The sequence below is a fragment of the Neofelis nebulosa genome, chromosome 5 (genome assembly GCF_028018385.1).
Source record: "Neofelis nebulosa isolate mNeoNeb1 chromosome 5, mNeoNeb1.pri, whole genome shotgun sequence".
NCBI classification, from domain to species: Eukaryota; Metazoa; Chordata; class Mammalia; order Carnivora; family Felidae; genus Neofelis; species Neofelis nebulosa.
Genome location: NC_080786.1, coordinates 89225292 through 89246918, shown reverse-complemented (window position 1 = coordinate 89246918; position 21627 = coordinate 89225292). Strand labels below are relative to the sequence as shown.

The 21627-nt window shown below is 45.4% G+C and overlaps 1 protein-coding gene across 26 annotated transcripts in view; it reads left to right on the top strand.

Moving 5' to 3' along the window:
* The window catches only part of KALRN (kalirin RhoGEF kinase), a 672273-nt gene that overhangs the window by 616703 nt on the left and 33943 nt on the right, over positions 1-21627 (top strand). For 10 of the 26 annotated variants that reach the window (XM_058731109.1, XM_058731107.1, XM_058731102.1 and 7 more), the window contains 8 exons: positions 333-383; positions 1251-1328; positions 4582-4767; positions 5435-5606; positions 9135-9373; positions 11069-11325; positions 14905-15028; positions 16161-16220. In XM_058731109.1, the coding sequence (XP_058587092.1) occupies positions 333-383; positions 1251-1328; positions 4582-4767; positions 5435-5606; positions 9135-9373; positions 11069-11325; positions 14905-15028; positions 16161-16220 (1167 nt within the window). Of the gene's footprint in view, positions 1-332; positions 384-1250; positions 1329-4581; positions 4768-5434; positions 5607-9134; positions 9374-11068; positions 12158-13116; positions 13815-13841; positions 14881-14904; positions 15029-16160; positions 16221-21627 lie in introns of those variants that run through there. The other 16 variants (XM_058731119.1, XM_058731131.1, XM_058731130.1 and 13 more) reach the window with 7 other exon arrangements.

The following is a 21627-nucleotide window of genomic DNA, read 5'->3' as shown; positions in this document are numbered from 1 at the left end:
TGAGCTTTCCTTTCTCCCAGCCTTTCTGGACATAACTCCCCCTCCCCCTTCCTGCTCACAGTCTCCCTCTCCCTTCTTCCCTCCCTCCCCACCTCCTTTTTCCCATAACTTTTAATCTCTGAGTATTTGGGGTTTTTTCTCCATGTTGTTGTTTCCAATATGACTCATAAGTTCATATCTCAGCTTCTACAATGCACTGTCATGTCTGTTAGGGAGGAAAGTAGCCTGGGTATCATCACAGGTTTTATGATGCTGGGTTTTTTTTTATAGTGCTCTGTTTTCCTAACTGATGTCACCCTCCCGCACCCATCCCCGCTTCCCCCACTTGCTAGGACTTCCTGAGATACAGCGAGAAGGCTGGTTTGGAGTGTTCAGATATCGAGGTGAGTCTTCTGCTCACAATGCTGGCTGCTCTGGGAGCCAGTGTTGGATATCTGTCTCTAACGGGGAAGAGCTGGCTCTAGAGGACCAGCGGTCCAGGCTAACTCCTCTCAGTGAGAGCCCCTTGCAAACAAGTGCTCCACAAGATGAGAAATGGCAAGTAATAATGAACACATTGAGTCTTTTTCTGGAACCCAAGAATTCTGTCCTGGGACAGAGCAGAGTTTCACCCCACTCCTGTTCTCTATGTGGCTCTAGTGACATAGGATAAGAAAGGGGGGTATTTAAGTCCCCTGACATCCTTCAGAGATTGAGTGTTTCAGTGTGCAGTTTTATCCATGAATCCAGGTACTATTGAAGTTCAAAATATAACATATCCCATTTTCACTCCCTCTTCTACCCCCAAGGATTACTCCCTAAGTGAAGTCCTTTGAGACAATGTCGCCATGGGGATTATTTTAAGCCAGAGAGATTATAGACCATTCTGGCATGTTATTTTAGGTTCAAACCTCTAGTGTTTCGCAAACCAGGCTAAGCTGTTGCTTAGGCAGCCAAGAAGCAACAAAGAAGAAAGAAAATATGAGAAGGAAAGAGAATTGCTAAATGAAAGTGGGAAGGAGGAAAAGGCAGACTGGGTAGCGTGCCCCCCACAGGTGGTCACTGGTTCATTTGGAGCCCTATACTGATGACCAACACCCAAGCTAGAACAGAAACCCCTGCCCTTTTCTAGGAGTGGGTGGCAGGGACCAATGTCCTTTCCTAGAATGAAGGAGCCGCTAGGAGGTCCCTGACTTCCAGCATGGAATTGCCTTAAGCTTCCTGCATGAGTGTTCATCCCCTTCCTGAGCCACTGTTGTTCTTTCCCACAGAAAGCAGTGGAGTTAATGTGCCTTGTTCCAAAACGCTGCAATGACATGATGAATCTGGGACGCCTGCAGGGCTTTGAGGTGAGCCCTTAAGAATGCTTCCGAGCCTCTCTCTTCTGGACAGCGGGAGCCTGGGCTGTGAGGCAGTTTCCCTTTGAAGCCCTGTGCCCGCCTCCGCTGCCGCCTCCACTTACCATCTGTGCCTTTGTTCCAGGTCTCTCTGGCTCACGGGCCCAGAAGATTTATCTAATTAGGATATGCAGTGATAGGGCAGTGAGAGAAAGTTACAGAGCAGTCCACAAAGCTGGAGTCACAATTCCAATGAGGCTGGAAAGACCCAAAGTTCCTTGTAACTGTGGACCTGGCAGCAACCTCTTTCCTTTCTTGCTTGCTTGAGGAGTGAGCGCTGGGAATTTGAGGGAGCACAGAACTATGGGATGGAAGTACACCTGAGGAAAACTGGAACACATTTTTTTTCTTAGGGAGGATGCTTCTAATAAAGAGATGCACATATTGGCTGGCTTTTCAGTTAAATGAACATTTAAAGCTTTAACACATCATGTGCACATTTCTATTCTTTGAAGAAGAGAACCAAGTCTTAAGAGAAACAGCTAGAAGTCCCCAAAATTTTGGCTTCTGTGAATGAACTAGTTTGCTAGGGCTGCTATAACAAAGTCCCACCGGGTGGCTTAAACAACAGAATTTATCGTCTCATTTTTCCGGAAGCTAGGAGTCTGAGATCAAGGATAGGCAGCGGTGGTTCCTTCTGAAGGTTGTAAGAGATGGATCTGACCAGGCCTCCCTCCTTGGGTTGTAGATTGCTGTCTTCATGTTCACATGACATTCTTCTTGTGTCTTCACATTGTCCTCCCTCTGCACATTTTTCTGTGTCCAACTCTTCCCTTTTTATAAGGATACCAGTGATGTTCGAGTAGCACTTACCATAATGACCGCACTTTAACTTCATTCCCTCTGTAAAGACCTTATGTCCCAATATGGTCACATTCTGAGATACTGGAGGGTTAGAACTTCAACATATGAATTGGACAGGGGGAGTAATTCAGCCAATAAAGGTGAACCTTTGAAGAAAAAATTGACTTTCCTACTTTAAGCTGGCTAAGTGGCTGCTGTTAGTTTATATCCAAACCTCATATGCTAACTACATATAATCTGAGAATTAATGTGATAAAATTGGAACTGACACAATTATTGACTGGGATTTAATAATTGTTGAACGACTTAGAGAAAGGTGGGGATCTTCTAATCCTGTTTCCTGATAATCCTGCAACCTAAGACTTTATTACTTTCTAGAGAAAAGGGGTTCCTAGAAGTTGAGATAATAAAGAAAGTAAAAGCTTTTTTTCCTTAGCTAAATTAAAATAGAAAAGAAAAGAAAAGAAAAAAAAGAAAAGCAGCAGACTTGTCTATAAGTAAATTTAGGAGATGGCTACATTCAGGTTTGGGTTAATTAGTTGGATTCATGATATTCTGGAGCCAAATTCTCTTGTCCTCCTTGCCCTACAAGGCCTTTCTGGTGTCCCTGTCTGCCACTGCTTTGTTATGACCAGGAACTATGTGGAGTTTTTCTTTGCTGTTTATTTTTCATAGATTCCTGATTCTCCACGGTACACCTGTGGCATTAGAGTAAGCAGGGGTTTGCAGCAGAAATCTACTCTGCGTTCTTACATGGTTTTCCTCTAGTCATACTGGATGAACTTTTACACTTTTTCCCTTGGGGCTATGCTAGGTCTGAGGCTATTCTGAACAAACCAAGTAATCCCTTTTGGTCTTAAGCCTTGATGTCCCCGTGTTTCTGAGGAGGAGTCTGGCTTGACCTTCTCTGAGTCTTTGGAGGTGCTGACCACTAACAGGGGAAGAGCATCTGACTGTGTTGGCTCAAGTTAGACTCCACAGGAGCTGTGTCGTGCATGCACGTGTATGTCCACAGAAGGCCACACACAGACTACAAAATTACCTTCTCTTTTCAGTCAAACACCACCATCTCCTTTTTCCTTCCAGTTGCAGGGAATCTTCTTTGCATTCCTTCAGCTAATTAAGAAGGGCCATGAATGTCCCTACGTCCTTTCTGAAGCCAAGGGCTTTAGACCAGGGAGAAGTTAGCCTCCCCACTTAGAGACTCTCTGTCTTTTAAATCCTCTAGCTTTCCCTTCAGCATCAGCAGGGCTATCATTCATGGGTCAGGTTCTTATGTAATATTAATAGAGCTTTTAGAGCTTTCCTGGCTAGCTGGTCACTGGCTTAATATTAACTCTGGACCAGGAGAGAGATAAGCCTGTTTGGCTGCCGACCTTGGCAATAAGGAGCCATGATCCAAGCAGAGGGCAGGCATTTCTCAGGAGTAGGGAAGAAAAATGACCCATGTGCCAGGTACTATTTGGAATAAGGCATCATGTGCAGCAAATGGCCCACATTTTTACTGAAGGGTGAAAGTCGTCACCTGAGAGAGTATGGTTCAGAGGTGGCCCTCTGGCTGCTATCTCAGGTGTCGGCGTGTTCTTGCTGCAGAACAGTAGAGAAAGCAGGGGTCTCCAATAGCATCTCTGAAGACCTGCTGGGCTGGGCCATATTCCCTTTGAAGATGTGAAGATGTCTCTGAAAATCGGGTTAGAAACTGGCAAACCAAATAGGCTCCACTACCTAGGCTGGCAAGTGACCTGCTAGCTGGAAGCATTTTAAGAAGGATCACAGGACCCAAAGAAATATCTATCAGCTTATAAAACATGGGCACCTGTGTATGGTACTCCAACTTCACCTGTTGATCGGTAGCAGGAGACTAAGACTTCAGAATTAGACTAATTCTAAGACTTCATCCTGAAATAACAGATGGAGAGGAGAGCGGCCCAATTCAGATTACCTGTGGTCCTGCCTGTATCACTTCCCTTGGCCACAGGTTGGTTTGTGGCCATAAGGGTAGCCGAGGTCCTTGGCCCATGCTGCGAGGGAGCCAGGAAGGCAACAGTTCTCAGAGCCCTAGGGGCAGAAAGGCTACAGGTGTCCCCTACTTTCTGCTCTCCTTTTAATAAAAAATAAGAAGAGCCAGGATAATTCCTGAACATCGTTTTAGCTAATAATTTTACTTTTCTTCCTTCTGGCATTTTCTCACAGCTGCTTCTTAGTGGTTTCTTTCCCTTTTCCCCCAGAGCTCTGTATCTGCCCTAGCTGAATGGATGGGTCTTAATTCAATCTCTTACTAGAGTCCTGGGGCTTTTAGTGCCAGGTCTGTTGTCTGTGTCCTCAGTGGGGCAGGTCCTGTGGACCCAGAGCCCCCCTGCCGGGTTTTCACTTCCTTCACCCCAGCACCTCCTTCCATCAGGGCACCCTGACCGCTCAGGGGAAGCTGCTGCAGCAGGACACGTTCTATGTGATTGAGCTGGACGCGGGCATGCAGTCCCGGACCAAGGAGAGGCGCGTGTTCCTCTTTGAGCAAATCGTCATCTTCAGTGAACTGCTAAGGAAGGGATCCCTCACCCCGGGCTACATGTTCAAAAGGAGCATCAAGGTAAGGCTCCCAGTGGGGATGACAAAGAGCAAGGAAGAGCCGGGGCGCCTGGGTGGCTTGGTTGGTTAAGCATCCGACTTCGGCTCAGGTCACGATCTCGCGGTCCATGAGTTCGAGCCCCGCGTCGGGCTCTGTGCCGACAGCTCAGAGCCTGGAGCCTGTTTCAGATTCTGTGTCTCCCTCTCTCTGTGACCCTCCCCTGTTCATGCTCTGTCTCTCTCTGTCTCAAAAATAAATAAACGTTAAAAAAAAAAAATTAAAAAAAAGAGCAAGGAAGAGCCAAACCCAGGGAGCTGCTTCCCTGAGACAGAGACCTGGCGTGAGTACCAATTCACAACCTTGACAGTCTTTCAGCCCAACATGCAGGGGGCATGAAGGTTAAATATTTTGGAAGAAAAAGACAGGCTGAGTGCAGGTCCTACAGATCCTGCAGGCTCTCCAGTACCATGTCATTCATCAAAGACAGAAACCAAAGTATTTAGCTATTAGATCCAGGACAAAATTGTGGAAATGTCTCCTGAAATAAAAACTTTGAGGAAGTATAATATGTTGTTGATTTTTTTTAATATAATTTATTGTCAAGATGGCTAACATACAGTGTATACAGGGTGCTCTTGTTTTTTTTAAACCACTTAAATACCAAAAGAATCAACTTGGGTTCTTCCAGATGAATTACTTGGTCCTGGAGGAGAACGTGGACAATGACCCCTGCAAGTTTGCACTCATGAACAGGGAGACTTCAGAGAGGGTCATTCTGCAAGCTGCCAACGCGGACATCCAGCAGGCCTGGGTGCAGGACATCAATCAAGTCTTAGAAACACAGCGAGACTTCCTAAATGGTAGGTATCAGTGGGCCTGGCTTCCAGCAGCCATTTTCAGGGAACCCCATGCCTCTGAGCTTCCTTGTGTCTGGGCTCATGGTGACTTCATGAGCCCAGATGACATTTTATATGGATGACAAACTTGTAGTTTTCAGGAACACTTTGTTTAGATTTGTTCTAAGCCTGAATACACCAGTGGAACAGATGGAACATGATAAAGAAACCCCAACTTTCCAAAAGAAGAGCTATTCTCTAGAGCCTAGACATAGGGTGTATGCTTTGTGGCCAGCTGCCAGTTGGTATTAATTGTGGCAAAAGGCTGAGTTGGGCACATCAACAATCAGTGACCTATGTTTTCCCATTTGGTGGCTAACGGCTGGTACTTTCTCAGGTTCTCTGGTGTTACCTAGCAAATACTGGGAGTTTGACAGATCAGTGCGAGAGCCTAGATGAGTCCTCTTGCTGGCCAACCTGAGCCCTTTCAAATGAGAGGTGATCACTGAATTTCGATAATACTTTGAAACTTTTCAGAACAGATGACTACACACAGAATATAGCTCGCTATGGACCCTGCAGGAGCCCCCTAACCAGAAATGGCATTGCTACCTTGTTTACATTTCTATATTTTTTTCACTGCTGGGATTGTCTTCATGTTGAGCTTGGCATGTGAGAGGAAGTATAGGGTGTTAAACTAGCACTCACCTCTCAAGCTGATGAGCTCAGAAGTTTCTCTGAGCAGAAACAGAGCTTGAAGTTGAAGGCAGAATATAACCAGTAATGAAGTTACCCCAGAGACTCAGCAAGCCCATATGGCTGTATGTACACACACACACACACACACACACGTGCACACACAGACTCAGTAAGCACATATGCCTGTATGTACACACACATACACACACATGCACAAACTGAGCAAGCATATATGCCCATATACACACACACACTCACACACACACACATACACACACACACACGTGCACACACAGACTCAGTGAGCACATATGCCTGTACGTACACACACATGCACACACATGCACAAACTGAGCAAGCATATATGCCCATATACACACACACTCTCACACACACACACACACACACACACACACACACACATCCACTATCAGATGTGTCACCTCTTGCCAGTACTGGAATCTGGAGTCTTTCCAATGGTGCAAACAGCACTTGCTGGGTGTCCGGCATGGACCTGAATGCTATGGGGGAAAGATGAAAGGTGACATGCCATTTAGGACTATGGGCAGGTCACAACATTTCTCTGGGCCTCTGTTGGCTCATTGTGTGAAAAAGAGGGACGATCTACTCTGCCCACGCTGCACATACTGTGTGCACCTGCCAGCGGTACTGGGAGCAGGCAGACACGGCCAGCTCCCTATAGCGTCAGTCTTACTCCTAGAACTTTGAATTAATACCTTTGTTGATAAAACAGTTTTGTGCAAAAAAGAGCACATATATAAAATATGTCATTATATTGCATTCTATTAGTTAAGCATTTCTGATTCTAAGCCACAATGAGATGTTTATCAAGTCAGTACAAAAGACAAATAAGAAAAAACTGAAACTAGAAATAATTGAAGTAACAATAATGGCTCACACATGTTGAGTCCTTTCTCTGTACCAGACACGATGCTAAGCAAGTATTCACATGTATCATCACATTTAATCCTCATGTCAACATGGAAAGGCAAGTCCTATCACCCTGTCGTTTTCAGGTGAGGAAAAGGAGTCACAGAGGTTAGTAAACTTGTCCAAGATCACAAAACAGTAGGTGATAGAAAAAGGACTTGAACCCAGAACCGTATAACTTAAAATTAGGCTTTTAACCACAAACTACAGATAGTTGCTAATGGTAGGTCACGCATGTATCTATGAACTCCCTAGCAAACAAAGCAAAGAAAGAAACAGGATCAGGCATAAGATGCTGTTTATCAGCCAGAAACAAACCCTCTCAGGAGGGATTAGCTTCCCTGATCCTAAGACCTGAGCTATACAAACTGAGACTGACTAGCAGAAGAACAGAGGCTCGCTGTGTCATTCATTTAAAAAGCCATATTACTTTGAAACACTTCAGCACAGTTATTACACCTAATCAAGTAATACCCCAATTCCATGTGATGGGTACTGATTCATGAAGTTAGTTCAATAAGGCCTGCTTCCAAACTCCCTGCTATCTACTTAAAACTTAGAATTGCATTTCTTTGGGCATAATCAGTGATTCAGACTTTTACATGGTTCCAGGAGATCTTTCTCTTAATTATAGTGAATTATGGAGATATTACTGAACTCGATTATCAATACCTAAATATTTAATGCCTACAGAACACCAGGGAGAAAGGCTGAGCTCTGGCAAGAGCCTTTGACACACTCAGGAGACAAGGATGTGATGATAGAGTAGGGCTAGCCTTTTACTTACAGAGGCATATGCAGGCATCTCAGGGCCAATCTTTCCCTCCTGAGACCTCAAAGAGAAGTGTGAACCCTATGTTGAGTCCTACTGAAGCACACACTTATTGCTATAGAAATATCCCTATAATTGAAAGTTCTCTGGGCCCCAGCTGTTAACCTACTTAAATATTTGTTGCAGAAAATACTGATAAAAATGACAAAATTGGGCCAGCTGTGGAAGTCATTATTACAGAATTTGACCTGTATGACTTTTGCCTGGCTATACCTCTTTAGCACTCAAGCCTTTGAACTTTCTTATTTTAAACTCTGTAAAACAAAGCTCATGTCTTTCCTCTGTCTCCTGAGTTCCACTGACGACCATTCTGCCAGACCCCAAACCGGAGTGACCATCAGTTCTTGGCTTCTTCTCCCATCCAGGCTGTGGCAGAGTCTAATCTCCCTCTGAACACCTGCCATGTCATATCCATTCTACATTTTCATTGGCTCTGCTCTGCTTGGGTCGCTGGCTTGCCACCGTCTCATGGTTTCTGAACCGGCCTCTCCAGCCCTCCTCCCAACTGCTGCTCCAAGGCTAATATATTCCTCAAAATGTGGCTCTGGCGAGAGAATTTCAAATGTTCAAGTTCATTTAATCCAATCACTTCTCAAGATCTTTGGAATTAAACCCAGCCTCGTTAGCAGGGCTTTGCAGATTTTTCAGTCATGGTGCCAACAACCTCCCTTATGTCTCATCTCTTCCTCCACCGATGGTCTTCTGCTGCAGGTGATCTGACTCCATCCTGTTGCCCAGACACACTTCACACTTGCCTACCTCCTGCACAGTCTGAAGCTTAGTACCACCACCACCCCCATAGAAGTGTCCACCCACACGCATGCACACACTTCTCTCCATCCTTTTGCACAGCACTTTGTACCTCATATATGGCACCATTTCGTTTTTGCATTTCCATCGTTAACATAGGTTTCTTCGTCCTCATGGTAGATCATAATTTCCTTAAAAACAAGAATAGTGTCTTCCTCGTGTATTACCATTATGCCTGGCATAAAGCCTGTGTGTACTAAGCTTCCAAATCCTTGTGAGATTCCTAGACCTCAGAGTAACTGTCTGCTCTTACCCTGTAGCACTACAGTCGCCCATTGAGTACCAGCGGAAAGAAAGGAACACAGCTGTGATGAGGTCTCAGCCATCTAGAGTTCCCCAAGCCAGCCCCAGGCCCTACTCCTCTGTCCCCGGGGGCTCTGACAAGCCCCCAAAGGGCTCCAGCTATAACCCGCCTCTGCCACCCCTGAAGATATCTACCTCCAATGGCAGTCCAGGGTTTGACTATCACCAGCCTGGGGACAAGTTTGAGGCCACCAAGGTAAGTGACAGCCTATTACCCCCAGCCTCACCACTCTGAGGGCACAGCCTCTGTGCTCACTTTAGAAAAAAGAAGTAGCTTCTTTTTATGCTGCTCATTTACCAGAACAACCCACTGAATACAGCCTAGTCTCAATTATTTCTCTTTCTTCCCCTACAAATTGAGTGAGTTAGACCAGCTCCCTGTGCTCAGACATTCTGTGTTAAAGAGCTATTGTCATCTGCAGAAACCCTGCAGATATAAGGTAATATTGTAGTGGCAATGATGACTTATACCAGAGTAGTCGTGCTTTGGATCACCTAAAAGTCACAACTCTAGTGTTTGACGTCTGAAAGAGATCATGCTTTCTAATGATGAGCTGCTGAAGTGAGCTCACAGTCCTTTGCCCTCCACTGACAGATGCAGTGTGGGGAAATGGCTCATCTGTGTGTGAATGGGAAAAGCAGGCTTGGATTAGACATTTATCACAGATAATCCACAATTTAAACATCACTGTGAGGACAGCATAGAACTAACTGTAGACCCGTCCACACAGCTGTGTAGGACCCTACAAAGTGGTAGGCATGGGAATAAATGGGAAAAGTGCTAGATTAGGAATTCAGGCAATCTGGGTTCCAACCCAAATTCTGTAACTCACTTGCCCTAGAACCTCAGGCAGTTCATTAATCTCATTAGGCCTCAGTTGCCTCTAGAACTCAATGGGTCTGTGAACAGGAACTACATTTTTTTTTACTTACATGTTCTGATTTTATACTTTTATTTGTTTTATCCGAATTGGATGATATTGATTTTTTAATTATTAATGAAAATATTTTTAAAAAATCAACTATTAATATCCAAGTTCAATTCTGTATTAGACTAACTGTACTGACCTATTTCATCATATTACCTGGAAATGATTTTCTACCTTAAAAACTCCTTGTGAATTAGGTGAAGTCATAACGGCCTTTTGTCAAATTTATTGAAGAATTTCTGGCTCTCATCGTGCTCTGTGAGGTAGCCAGGCCTCCATGGGAGGTACAGGTCTAGAAGTAGCTTTCCTGGTATAGTCATGTGAAAAAGCCACAGAGGTATGACCTCTTGTTTTAATGAACACAGGCAGGACCAGAGGAGTTTTGTTCCCACTAGAGTTGGGTCAGGGTAGGTCATGGTCTTGCCATTGAACTGGGCAAATGTCTCATTGTTACTTCTGTCTCAAAGGAGATCAGAATGTAGCAGGAAACTGATGCTTTTTCACAAAGAAGAAAAAATGTTTCAGGTCTGTCTTCTTTCCATTAGGGGGGGTGACCCTGACCTGACCTTTGCCCTGACCTCACTCTGCCCAACTGCTTATGTATCCCTGTGCCACCCTCTTCCTTACGTTAGAGGATGCTGGCAGGAAGGTTGCATGCTAGTGAGGGGCTTCCAGGTGGAAGGTGTGTTTATGCTTTTCCCTAGGCTGGACAGTTCTCTACCCATTCACCCCTGATTATAATATTATATACAACATTGCTGTAACAAATAGATTTTCAGAGCACATTTGTACATTAATTTTATTGCTCAAGATAATCTTCTGCCTGCTATTTACCCTGCTGGTGGGAAATTTGGCCTTTAAGCACGCAGTAGGATTTGGCCTTGAAGCACGCAGTGGGATATGAGGCTACCTGTGTGAACCAGCCTTCCTGTATCCATGTCCCCCTTGCCCTTGTCTCCTAGCAGGGCGACCTGGGGGGCTGCAATGGGACCTCCTCCATGGCCGTGATCAAAGATTACTATGCACTGAAGGAGAACGAAATCTGTGTGAGCCAAGGTGAGGTGGTCCAGGTCCTCGCCGTCAACCAGCAGAACATGTGCCTGGTGTACCAGCCGGCCAGCGACTGTTCCCCTGCGGCCGAGGGCTGGGTCCCGGGCAGTGTCCTGGCACCCCTCACCAAAGCCACCGCGGCAGCAGAAAGTAGTGACGGAAGCATCAAGTAAGTGCCTCGTTGGCTTCCCCGGGAGAGGAGTGTGTGGATTAGAAAATCAAAACCAAACAAAGAACACAAAAATGCAAACACACGCTAGGGAATGACCGCTGCTTATTCTCGACAGTGCCACCGGAACCAATATTTGAGTGCTGGAACCGCACGCAGCATGGGGCATCCAGGCTGGATTGTTCCGGGCTTTTTTTGTGGTTGTTGACGGTAGTGGCTGTGGGTTTTTTTCCTTTTGGGTTATAATTTTCTGTTCATTTTTTTTCTCCCCCTCCCCCATTAAGAAAAGAACCCTACTGAAACCCTAGATGACAAAAGGCATGCCTTCCGTTGCTCCATTTGACCCACCACAGGATTCACTGGACTGGACTTTATTTATATTGTATTAAGTTACTGATATATATATATTTTTTTTTTTTTTGATTGACACCAAAAAATGACCTTAGCACCAATGCCAGACCTGTGTAGGTCAGAGGCCTGCTGCTTCTCTCAGGAGAGAGGGAACTTTTTGGTTGTCTATGGCAATTCCTCTGTACAGATTGTAACTTTTTTTTTTTTTTAACTTCTCCCCTCCCCTGTCACTTTAATATATGTTCATGGTAATTTGTAAGATATTTCTTTTCCTTAGTTTGGTTGCGAAGACCCTTTCGAACACATTCCTGTATAAAGTATTTTGCACTATTTAAAGAACCCCATATGGATGAAGTCAGGTTGTGCAATATAAATGGAGAGCCACAATGTTCATCATTGTACCTGTAATGTAACTAATAATTTTAAATGTACTATTTTAAATATGTAAAATAAATTTTCACCATGAGCATGTTTTAATGAGGTTAAAGACTAGTTGACCCTTTTTCCCCTATTTCACTATTCTGGGAGTTTTAAATGTGCAAACAATTCTTTTTTTTTTTTTTTTCCTTTCTGTATTTTAGGAATTGGTTGAATGCATTGGCAGTTTTTCCCTACACAAAAAGTGCTTTTGTCACCCAAGCTCCAATACTAGGCTTCCCTTCTAAACAGCCCCTATTGTTTTTCTCTAACCTCCGAGATGTGGAATGATTCCGATTGGATGCTGTCCCGCTGGGCGCCTTTGAGGTGTTGACATGAAGTGGTGACTTGAGCACAAGACAGTGTTTAGATTGCATCCCCCACCACTCTCCAAGCTCAGTGGTCATCCATGGCACAGGTGGAAGGGACTCCCCATGACATAGCTGAGCAGGGGCACAACAGGACACAGTGCTTCTTTGGCATTTCTCTAGTTTGGAGGATAGAGGCTACCAGCCTCACCCTGGCCTTTCTAGGTAACCACAGGCCCAGCTGGAAATCAGTGGGGGTCTCTAAGGCACCATAGACCCAATCCAGTTTACTTTTAAGACATTTGTTTTGGTACCATTTAAGAAGGCTTGGAAATAAAGGCCCTCAAAGCATTGAAGTTCTTATTAGTCAACGGCCTTCTAGAGCTCACTTACCACGATTTGTGATCTAATTATCCAGGCACCCAGCACTTCCTCCTCACTTTTGCACCTTTTTCCTGCCTTCCATGGGAGGGATGTGAGCCTGGGTGAAAGAGAACAGATCCAAATACAATTGGGTCATTCTGGTTCCTTGTCAGCCTCTCTTGTGCAGGGGTTGGTGGGGATGGAACAGAGCGTCTGACTCAAAGTGGCCGTCAGTATTTATCAGGGAAGGACACTCACCGCACCCTCCCCAGGGACTGCTGTGACCACAAGGGGCAGAGTTGGTTGTGATGCCCACAGCATAAATGTCACTGAAACCCTGTCTCCACATCAGTTCCTGGGCTTGTGGCCAAGAGATGGAAGCTCCCCAAACCATGATGACGACTTCTTCTGGAAAGAAGAATATGAAATTGACCCTGTCCTGCCACTGATACTACTGAGTCTTCCTTCTGAACATTATTTGTCACATTTCTAGTCTCTCACCAAGCACACTGAATGACCCAGAGGGTTGTGATAAATGCAGGAACACACCCCCACACTCACGCACGCACGCACCGTGCTGTTCGCCCTGGGAATCTTTTCAGCATGGGCCTCCCTGACTCAAGATGTTCTCACACTGGGTCAGGGATGCGGATTTGGGGGGTAAAGATATGAAGTGAATGTTGGAAGTTAACAGTGATATTATCTAAGGTTAGTTTCCATGACTGGTTCTTGCTCAGGTACAACAACTGAAGCGAGTTGCTGGTGTGCTTAGAGAGCCTGCCTATTCGGGAGATACAAGAGAAATTCTGGCCAAGAGATTCTTGCTTTCTGGTGGAGCCCACTTGACCCCCAAATTGAGAACATGACTGTTCTTGCCCTTTCCTCTTCAGAAGGGTGATCATTGAGCATGTGTGTTAGTGATAAATATTTTGGGAACACCGTCAGGACATCCTAAAATTCCTGACATATATGGAGTTTTATGGAGGAGATGCTATGCATTTTGAAACATTCTCCTTTCTCCTAAATCTCATATGCCTCTCTCTCTCTCCTCCTTCTCTCCTCCCTCCCTTACTGAAGGCTCTTTTCATCAAGCTCTGTCTGCAAAGGACCAAATTTGACAAGGACACACTGAAGGAAAGCCAACCTCACTTATTCCAGGCAATGATAGAACTTCATCCAAATTCTGTGACCACACCTGAAATTGAGGATGCCTGCCCAGGGTCACTAATGTTCTTTGTGACTTGGCTTTTGCTGTCTTTGTCTTTTGAGTCCTGACATATATGCAACTCAAGAGCTCTGCTCTGAGTTTTTCTTTACAGGTCTGTGAAGTAGCTTCCAACCCCCTTGTGGGAAGGAAGAAGTTAAGGGTAGTGTGAAAGGGGATTGCTGCCCTCACCTCCTTGAGAGCACACATTGGGTCTTCTCCCAGCAGGAAAACTCTAGGACTTCTTAGTGGTCGACAGAGCTTTTTATTCACAAACACTGAGAGATGTGGAGGACATAGACCAAGAAGCACTTCATCCTAAAATGTCCAGATAAATGAGTGGTGCTCAACCATGTATCAAGTCAAATGCCCCAGAAAAAAGTCCTATCTGTACTGCAGTGTGCAGAAGTGGCCACAGCCCAAATACAAATAATGGGATGAAAACCTCAAAATCATCCCTTTGGGTCTTTATATCTGGTCCTGGGAAAGTGCCAGTAGCTTATACACTATAAAACACACTTATCTTTTCTGTTTTACTCCCCACCCCCACCCCCGCCCCGACCCTGTTTTTCCACCACCTACCATACTGTTCAGGAAGGGACTTCCTCAGTCCTCGAGGGATTCATCATCAGTATGATATAAAAACTTTCCTTGGTAGATTTTAATAATCCAGTACTCATATTTTCCTCAAATGCTGCGGCCAACCTGGCACATCTCTCAAGAGGGGTCAAAGCTCATCCTCACTCACTTCTTATTGGAGGTGAGATCAACTAGCTACCAGCCACCACATGAGCTGGCACACAGATTTGGGGCCTCTGGAGCTGGGGCTTGACTGGAGCACCTCACCTACTGACTCACCCAAGGGTGGTGAGCCCACCCACCGCCTCACTCTGCCCTGACCTGCCATTTTGATTGGTGCATTTTTTGGTACAACAGGAAGTCATGTTCATGGCATACCCTACGAATGAGAAAGCGGGCGGAAGTGGAGAACACGGGTAAAAATGAAGCCACAGGGCCTCGTAAACCCAAGGATATTCTGGGCAACAAAGTCTCTGTTAAAGTGAGTAAGGTATTCCAGAGCCGTGCCCCACCTCTCATCTACTCCCACCCTGCAGCATTCTCACGAGGCAATTTGGGTGGATGGGGATTTTTTTTTCCCAGTGTGGGGACCAGAGGGGAAGTAGTTTAGCAGGATTTTGCATGCAAGATCAATTTATTTTTTATGTTTTGTTTCTCCTGGCAACTTCAATTCAAATACGTAAGTATCTTTTATTTTCTTTTATACCTTTCTCTTTATACCGTGCACATGTTTTATAACAAAATTATCTGCAGCATTCTTTTTGTAAAAATGCAAGATGCTTGATTCATACTAAAGTTCCCAAAGCTGCCCATTCAGTATCCTAGGTTTGAAAATACACACAGGGTAAGGAGATTAGGAGTGCCTGCCAAACCTTCAACCATGTGAAGTCTGAGGTTTGGAATTTAAGGGCCACTGTGGCTTTGGTAAAGTTTCATTTCTTTTCCCCAGAATTCAGACGATGACATTTTCAGGCCTACACGTGGGCAGGAAAGGGAGGCACGTTGGCGAAGCCCAAGTTACTGTTTTGTAATAATCCACCATCTTACTGTGAACCCACTGATTCTAAGCTTTGGCAGACCCTTGTTGTCCATCTTGAAATGATGGGATCTGTTTTTCTTACATTGGGCCTTCTGGAAAGATCTGACTCTGGACCATGGGAGTTAGACTGCTCTTGTTTAACATTGTTATAGCGTGTGATTATCTACCTGGCACTTTTCCCCCTTCCTGAGCAAAAAAAAGAACAACCGAAGCCCATTCTAACGTCCTTCTTGGGGAAAAGAAATTGTGTTCCCTCCTTCACTCTCATCTGGGAAGTCCAGCCTCACAGCAGACAAGAGTTTAAATTATCCAGCATTCATGCTTCATGTGGTTGCTTCCACTGCTATTTCCTGCGAGATGCTCGGCCGCACACAATCCCAGCCTCCTCCCCCTGGAAAGAGCATGCTGCCACCCTTGGTGATCAGCACCCCCTCCTTAGAAGCACCTGGGGTTTTTTCTCTGCCCGACTTCCCATTGCTCATGCCTTTCTGAAGTTCTCCTCACTCCCCAGCAAAAGCTGCCTGTGTTTCTAACTGTTTTCTCTTTCTTCCCCCTCCTCATGCTGCCCTTCAAGGAGACGAACAGTTCCGAGGAGTCAGAGTGTGATGATCTTGACCCTAATACTAGCATGGAGGTAGAAGCAGCTATTGTTGTCCTATTTCCTATAATGATTGTCTTTTTAAATGTGTTCTATAACAGTGACCTTGCTGAAGTGATCAGCCAGTCAAGGATAAATTGTGATCTTAGGGCATATCTGGGTGTCCCATCCCAACTTAAAAACAAAAAAGAAAATTCAGCTCAATTCTGATAGAAAACTTGACCTAGATTATTTAAAAAAAAAAAAAAAAAAAAGACTAAAACTTCTGGTTCTCTTGAATGCTTACTTAATATTTCCTTCCTTGGCGGGTATGGCTTTGTTTAGAAGATATTCAACTTCATTACTGGAAACTTAGAGCACATTTTCCCCCCGTGGAAAGTGGCATTATAAAGAGTGGCTGGTTCCCAGTTGAAAGACAACCCTTTTAGTTATAGTTTCTCCTTCATTTGTTTCTCCTTCCTCCCTTTTCCCTCTTTTTCTTTCCCCTTTATCCTCTTCATCTGGTTCTTCTACTAGAACCTATCCCTCCCTTGAGGCCCCAGCAAAATTATGGACTAGGTATAGCCTGGTGGATGATCTGGCCCCTAGTCACTGTGTATCGCTGGCTGAGAGCAAGTGAGTGATTGCAGCCTCTGCCTGGCCCTAGGGATCCTGGGTGGTGGCTGTCCCACCAGGAAGTAAAAGCGGCCCTGGAATGGCCTCCTTCTGTAGCCTTAGCAGAGGTCTCTCTAAAGATTGAGAGACTAGAACGTTGTCAGGGGCCTCTCTTACCTTGGAGGATTCCGGGGGTATGGGAGTGGAATTAACACCTCCACCAACAGGAACACCAAATCAAATCAACTTCTGACCCCTTCTTGGCTAGAAACTATCTTGGGTTAGAGAAACAGGACTCCTACATGGCTTGCCACTGAGTGACAACCCTCATGAATTTGCAAACCCTAGACAATTAGAGCAAATATGGAGCTGGCTTTCCCTGCCATTTCGTCTTTTAGAGGAAATTGACATGTTTTTCTCCGAATCTGTGTTCCCATCACCAGGAATAGACAAAAGTTTAAAGGTTTCCTCTAAGTACAGAATAGTATTTTTTAAAATTCTTTTCCTTTGTATAGACCTAAAGTTTTCACTTAACTGGATGGACTTTTATTATTCTTATTCTAATTTGACCTGATCCCAAAACCCAAGAAACCCAAGAACCAAAAACCCAAGAAAGACCATTCTTCCCAAGAAGGGGTAAATGAGCTGTGGAAGATGCCAATTGTGTTGAATGAAGCCAGAGACAAGTGGTTGAAAGCAAGAGTTTTGCCAGGATACAGTGGTCACCTGTGGCTGTGGGTATTGCCACAGGCCTAAATTCGGCATGTGTAGGTCAATGCAGTGCTCCCCCATGGGAGGAAGTGGGTACGGCACTCATAGCCTAAATGTATCTTGGAGAATGAGGCAGCCAGGGGAGATTTCTTGCTCTGCTTTCCTTGCATCCCATGGGATAGGCACCTGCTCCCATGGAGCCCACGCCTGTCAGCTTGTAGCCCCCTTGTGACACCTGCATCCCCAGTTTAGGTGTTGCTGGCCCGTGTCAGGGATGTCATCCGTAAGTAGAGGAAGTCCAGGCAGAAGGAGGGGGACAGCCAGGTATTTGTGATCTGGAGGGCAATTTGGGACCTTTTTTCAGCTCAGGTGGACCAGGGAGAGAAGAGTGGCTTTCCCACTCTTCAGTGTAAGAAGTGGGCCCAGAGCGATGCGGGGCCAGGGGAGCAATGCAAAAGGAGAAAGTTAACTGATGTGATCAGACGCTCCATTCTACGTTTAGGGAAGCAAAACTATGTAAATGCGCACATACACATATGTCAGCCCTGCTTTGTGAGTTGAACACATTTCTGAGGTTCTGATTCATCCAAGGCTTGCAGCCCTTTGCATAGACTAAATAAGATGGGTCCCAGGGAGGTGCTTTGGGATGTGTAAGCAAAGGCATTAGGATGTTAGTGCTGAAGGGAAGAAAGCCATGAATTTTGTTGATGTATGTCTGAAAAGTTTTCAAATACAGTGCTCGAGGCAGACATTTCAATTAACTGGCACTGTTGAGGGGCATGCTGTTAGAAACCAACCAAATATTCTGGTTAATCCAAGTTTTCTGTCATAGGTATGTATGCTGCCCTTGCACATTCCCTCCATACAGATCCTCTTAAGCATCAGTGAGCTCTTGTGCGCTGTAGTGCCATGTTAAATTTGAGCACATAAGCAGGTGCTGCGGGAAAGCAGGCATCTTGGCATTGCTAGCTTAAAATTTTCAGACACAAATAGCAATTATGGTATAGAAAGTCAACCTGTTCAGCATGAGTTGAGAACTCCCCCACAGGATAGGTAAGGAGAACTTTATCGCAGTGTTCATTGCAGAGGGTAAACGATGGCCAGGGCTGTATGCTAAAGAGAGCTATTCTTTAACGACTCAGCTTGAGAAACAGGTGGCCTCCTGAAGGCCGCTGGCTGCTAAATTAATAATTTGGGGCATCATTAGCAGGCCCATCCTGGCCCCCAACCTCACTCCTAATTCCTGAACCTGATTACTCTAATATGTGTTGTCTGATTGAGAGTGTGTCCTGTGCCCTTGAGCTGAACTACAACTCCCGTGGCTTATGCTCTGAGCCCCTGTGCCTGGAACCCCAGCTGACATGCCGACCTATTCACCCTGTGCACTGCTCCATGCTAGGTGTCTGAATGCTAAGTCCTGCCCTCTTGACTGCCTACCCCTTGACCTGATGCCAGCATGTTGATTGCAATCCCAGCTGTATTTAGGCTCTTTTCCCCTGCTTCCACATGTATATGACTATCAAATTGTTTCCTTTACTATTTTTCTCAGTTGGTGGATTGAAGGGTTCTCTTAAGGAGCAGTTTCTTTGGGTCTTTGCATATGTCCCACCATATTGTTTTATGGAGGTTTATAGGCACATCCTTGAATGCTAATTAAGAGGAAAATGAAGCACCTTGAATCCTAAGAATCTGGCTTACAAAGCTTTCCAAGAACATATAGTTATGTAAAAAGAGGCAATTCTGCTCTAATGTATCCATCCTTTTTCTTCCCCTATAGAGAAACACTTGTGAATATTCTCAGGTACAGCCCCCACTTCCCACTCCCAGCACACAAGCCACACCACCATTCACTGCAAGATTGGCTCCCAGTCTACATGATCCTCTGGTGGTCTGGCACCCCCCTCTCTCCTGCTGATCTGCAACCACACCTTAGAGATAACTATTCTAGAAAGGGCAAAGGTCTGCCCATAGTTCACCTTACTTTATCTTGTATTGATTACACTTTGGGGCTAGAGGAGATTATATATGAGAGAAATGTTTCTACGTGGAAGAAGAATCCAATCAGGCCGAAAATCAGACACTAGACTGTTTGAGGAACAAGTTAATATTCATTTATTTCCAGTACAGCTTACACTGCTGACTGCCTCTTATTGATGAGGACTGCAGTTGTGATGGTGGGCTGAGCATCATATCCCCACCTGCCAGCTTCCCAGTCCTGCCTCTGCCCCAGTATCTGCACTGATGCCCAGGTTAGAGCCAGGGTGCAAGGGTCAAGGATCTGCACCCACCCTCTGAGCCAATGCCCACCTCCGAGAAGGCTGGATCCTCCCTGAGCTGTACCAGTTTCCCTTAGGACCCAGGCTAGGCAGGTCCCCACACCCATGCAGCTCAGAAAATCATCCGAGGACCATGTTGAGACTTGAGGTTTTGCACCTGCCCTCCAGCCCCAGAACTGCCACTTGCCTACATCATGTGCTGGAGTAGAAAGGCCTGAACCAGCCTCCTAGACTTGGGCCTTCATCTTCAGGGATGAAGTTTCTCTGTCCAGTTTTTGTGTCAAGCCCAATTAAATAAATGCATCTTAATTAAAAAAAAAAAAAAAAAGCCCAATGCCACTTTTAGCAGAGAACATCAATCTGTCAAATTGAGGCGTCTCAATTCCAAAAATGTTCCATCTCTGTCCCAGCCATTTAACAAGGAGCCAACCTCATCCTCATCCACGACACAGTCTAAATGTAGACATTACCCTCAGTCATTATACCAGCTGCGAGACAGTTAGCTTGGGGGGGTTACTTTCTGCATAAGAACAGCTTTGGGGTCTTGTGCGAGAGGGTTCTGAGAGACGAGGGGGAGAAAGTACCTGGAAAGGCAAATATACTTTGGAAGGAAATTTCCAGTCAGGGTAAGAACCCTAGACTTGGAGAGTTGACAGAAACTTAGAAACCTTCAGTTAACCCTATCCCCTTAATTTTCTCATTTTTTATTGTGGTAAAACATCCATGACATAAAATTTACCATTTTAACCATTTTTAAGTGGCATTAAATACCTTCACAATGTTGTACCACTGTCACCGCTACTCATTTCCAGAACTTTCTCTTCATCCCAAATTGAAACAGTACCCACTGAACAATAACTCCCCGATTCCTTTCCACCCACATCCTCCCCACCCCTGGGCCCTTCAGAGACTTTTAGAAGGGGAAACTGAGGCAGAGAAGTTGTAACTTTCAGTTTGAAAATGAGAAGCTGCCCTGAGGGCAGATTCTGGCTTCTCCTAGCCATTGTCCCCCCACCTACACCATCCTGCTCCCTTCTTAGAATCCCCCATCTCCAGGTTGTTTTTAATCTAAAACACAGATCCTGGCAGATGAGAAGACCTGCCTTCCAGTGCCAGTTTTTCTATGTGGATTTCAACTTATTCAACTTTCCAGCTCAACAAAGAGGAATATCATTTCTGCCCAGCGTTCCAGGGCAAAAGTGTGACTTAAATAAAAATCACAGAAAGGTGGGGTGCCTGGCTGGCTCAGTCACTAGAGCATCCGACTCTTGATCTTGGGGTCGTGACTTCAAACCCCACATTGGGTGTAGAGATTACTTAAAAAAAAATCACACAAAGGCAGCACCACACGGAAAGAACACTTTAACAGGAGTCAGAAAGCCTGGATCGCAGTCTGCATGCTGTCAACTGTGAGGCCTTGGCCGCTTAGCCTTTCTGAGTCTCGGGTTTCTGTGAGAGGTCGCATAGCTCTGAGGGTCCAGGTGTTTATGTCTGTGGTGTGGAATGAGCACCGTGCAGATCCAAGGCATGATGTCAGTGGACTCTGAGACCCTTCGCTTTCCTGAACTTCTAACTGAAAACACTGAGACCCTCCAACAGAAGAAGTCGAGATTCTGTGCCTTGACCCTGGAACTTGCTTTGAAGCGGGTATGCCAGAAATGGCCTGGGTACATTTCCTCCTGACACCGGACTGGAACGTCCACCACCAGCCCTGGGAAGGGTCTGGGTGGCCAGCACTGACCGTTCTGCCCTTGCCCCTACCCACAGTTCCCCAGCCCCTGCTTCCACATCCTGAAAGAGTCAGCCTGCTGCTCCCACCTCAGCTGCTTGTGCTCCTTGTCCCAGGCTCATGCCTTCAACAT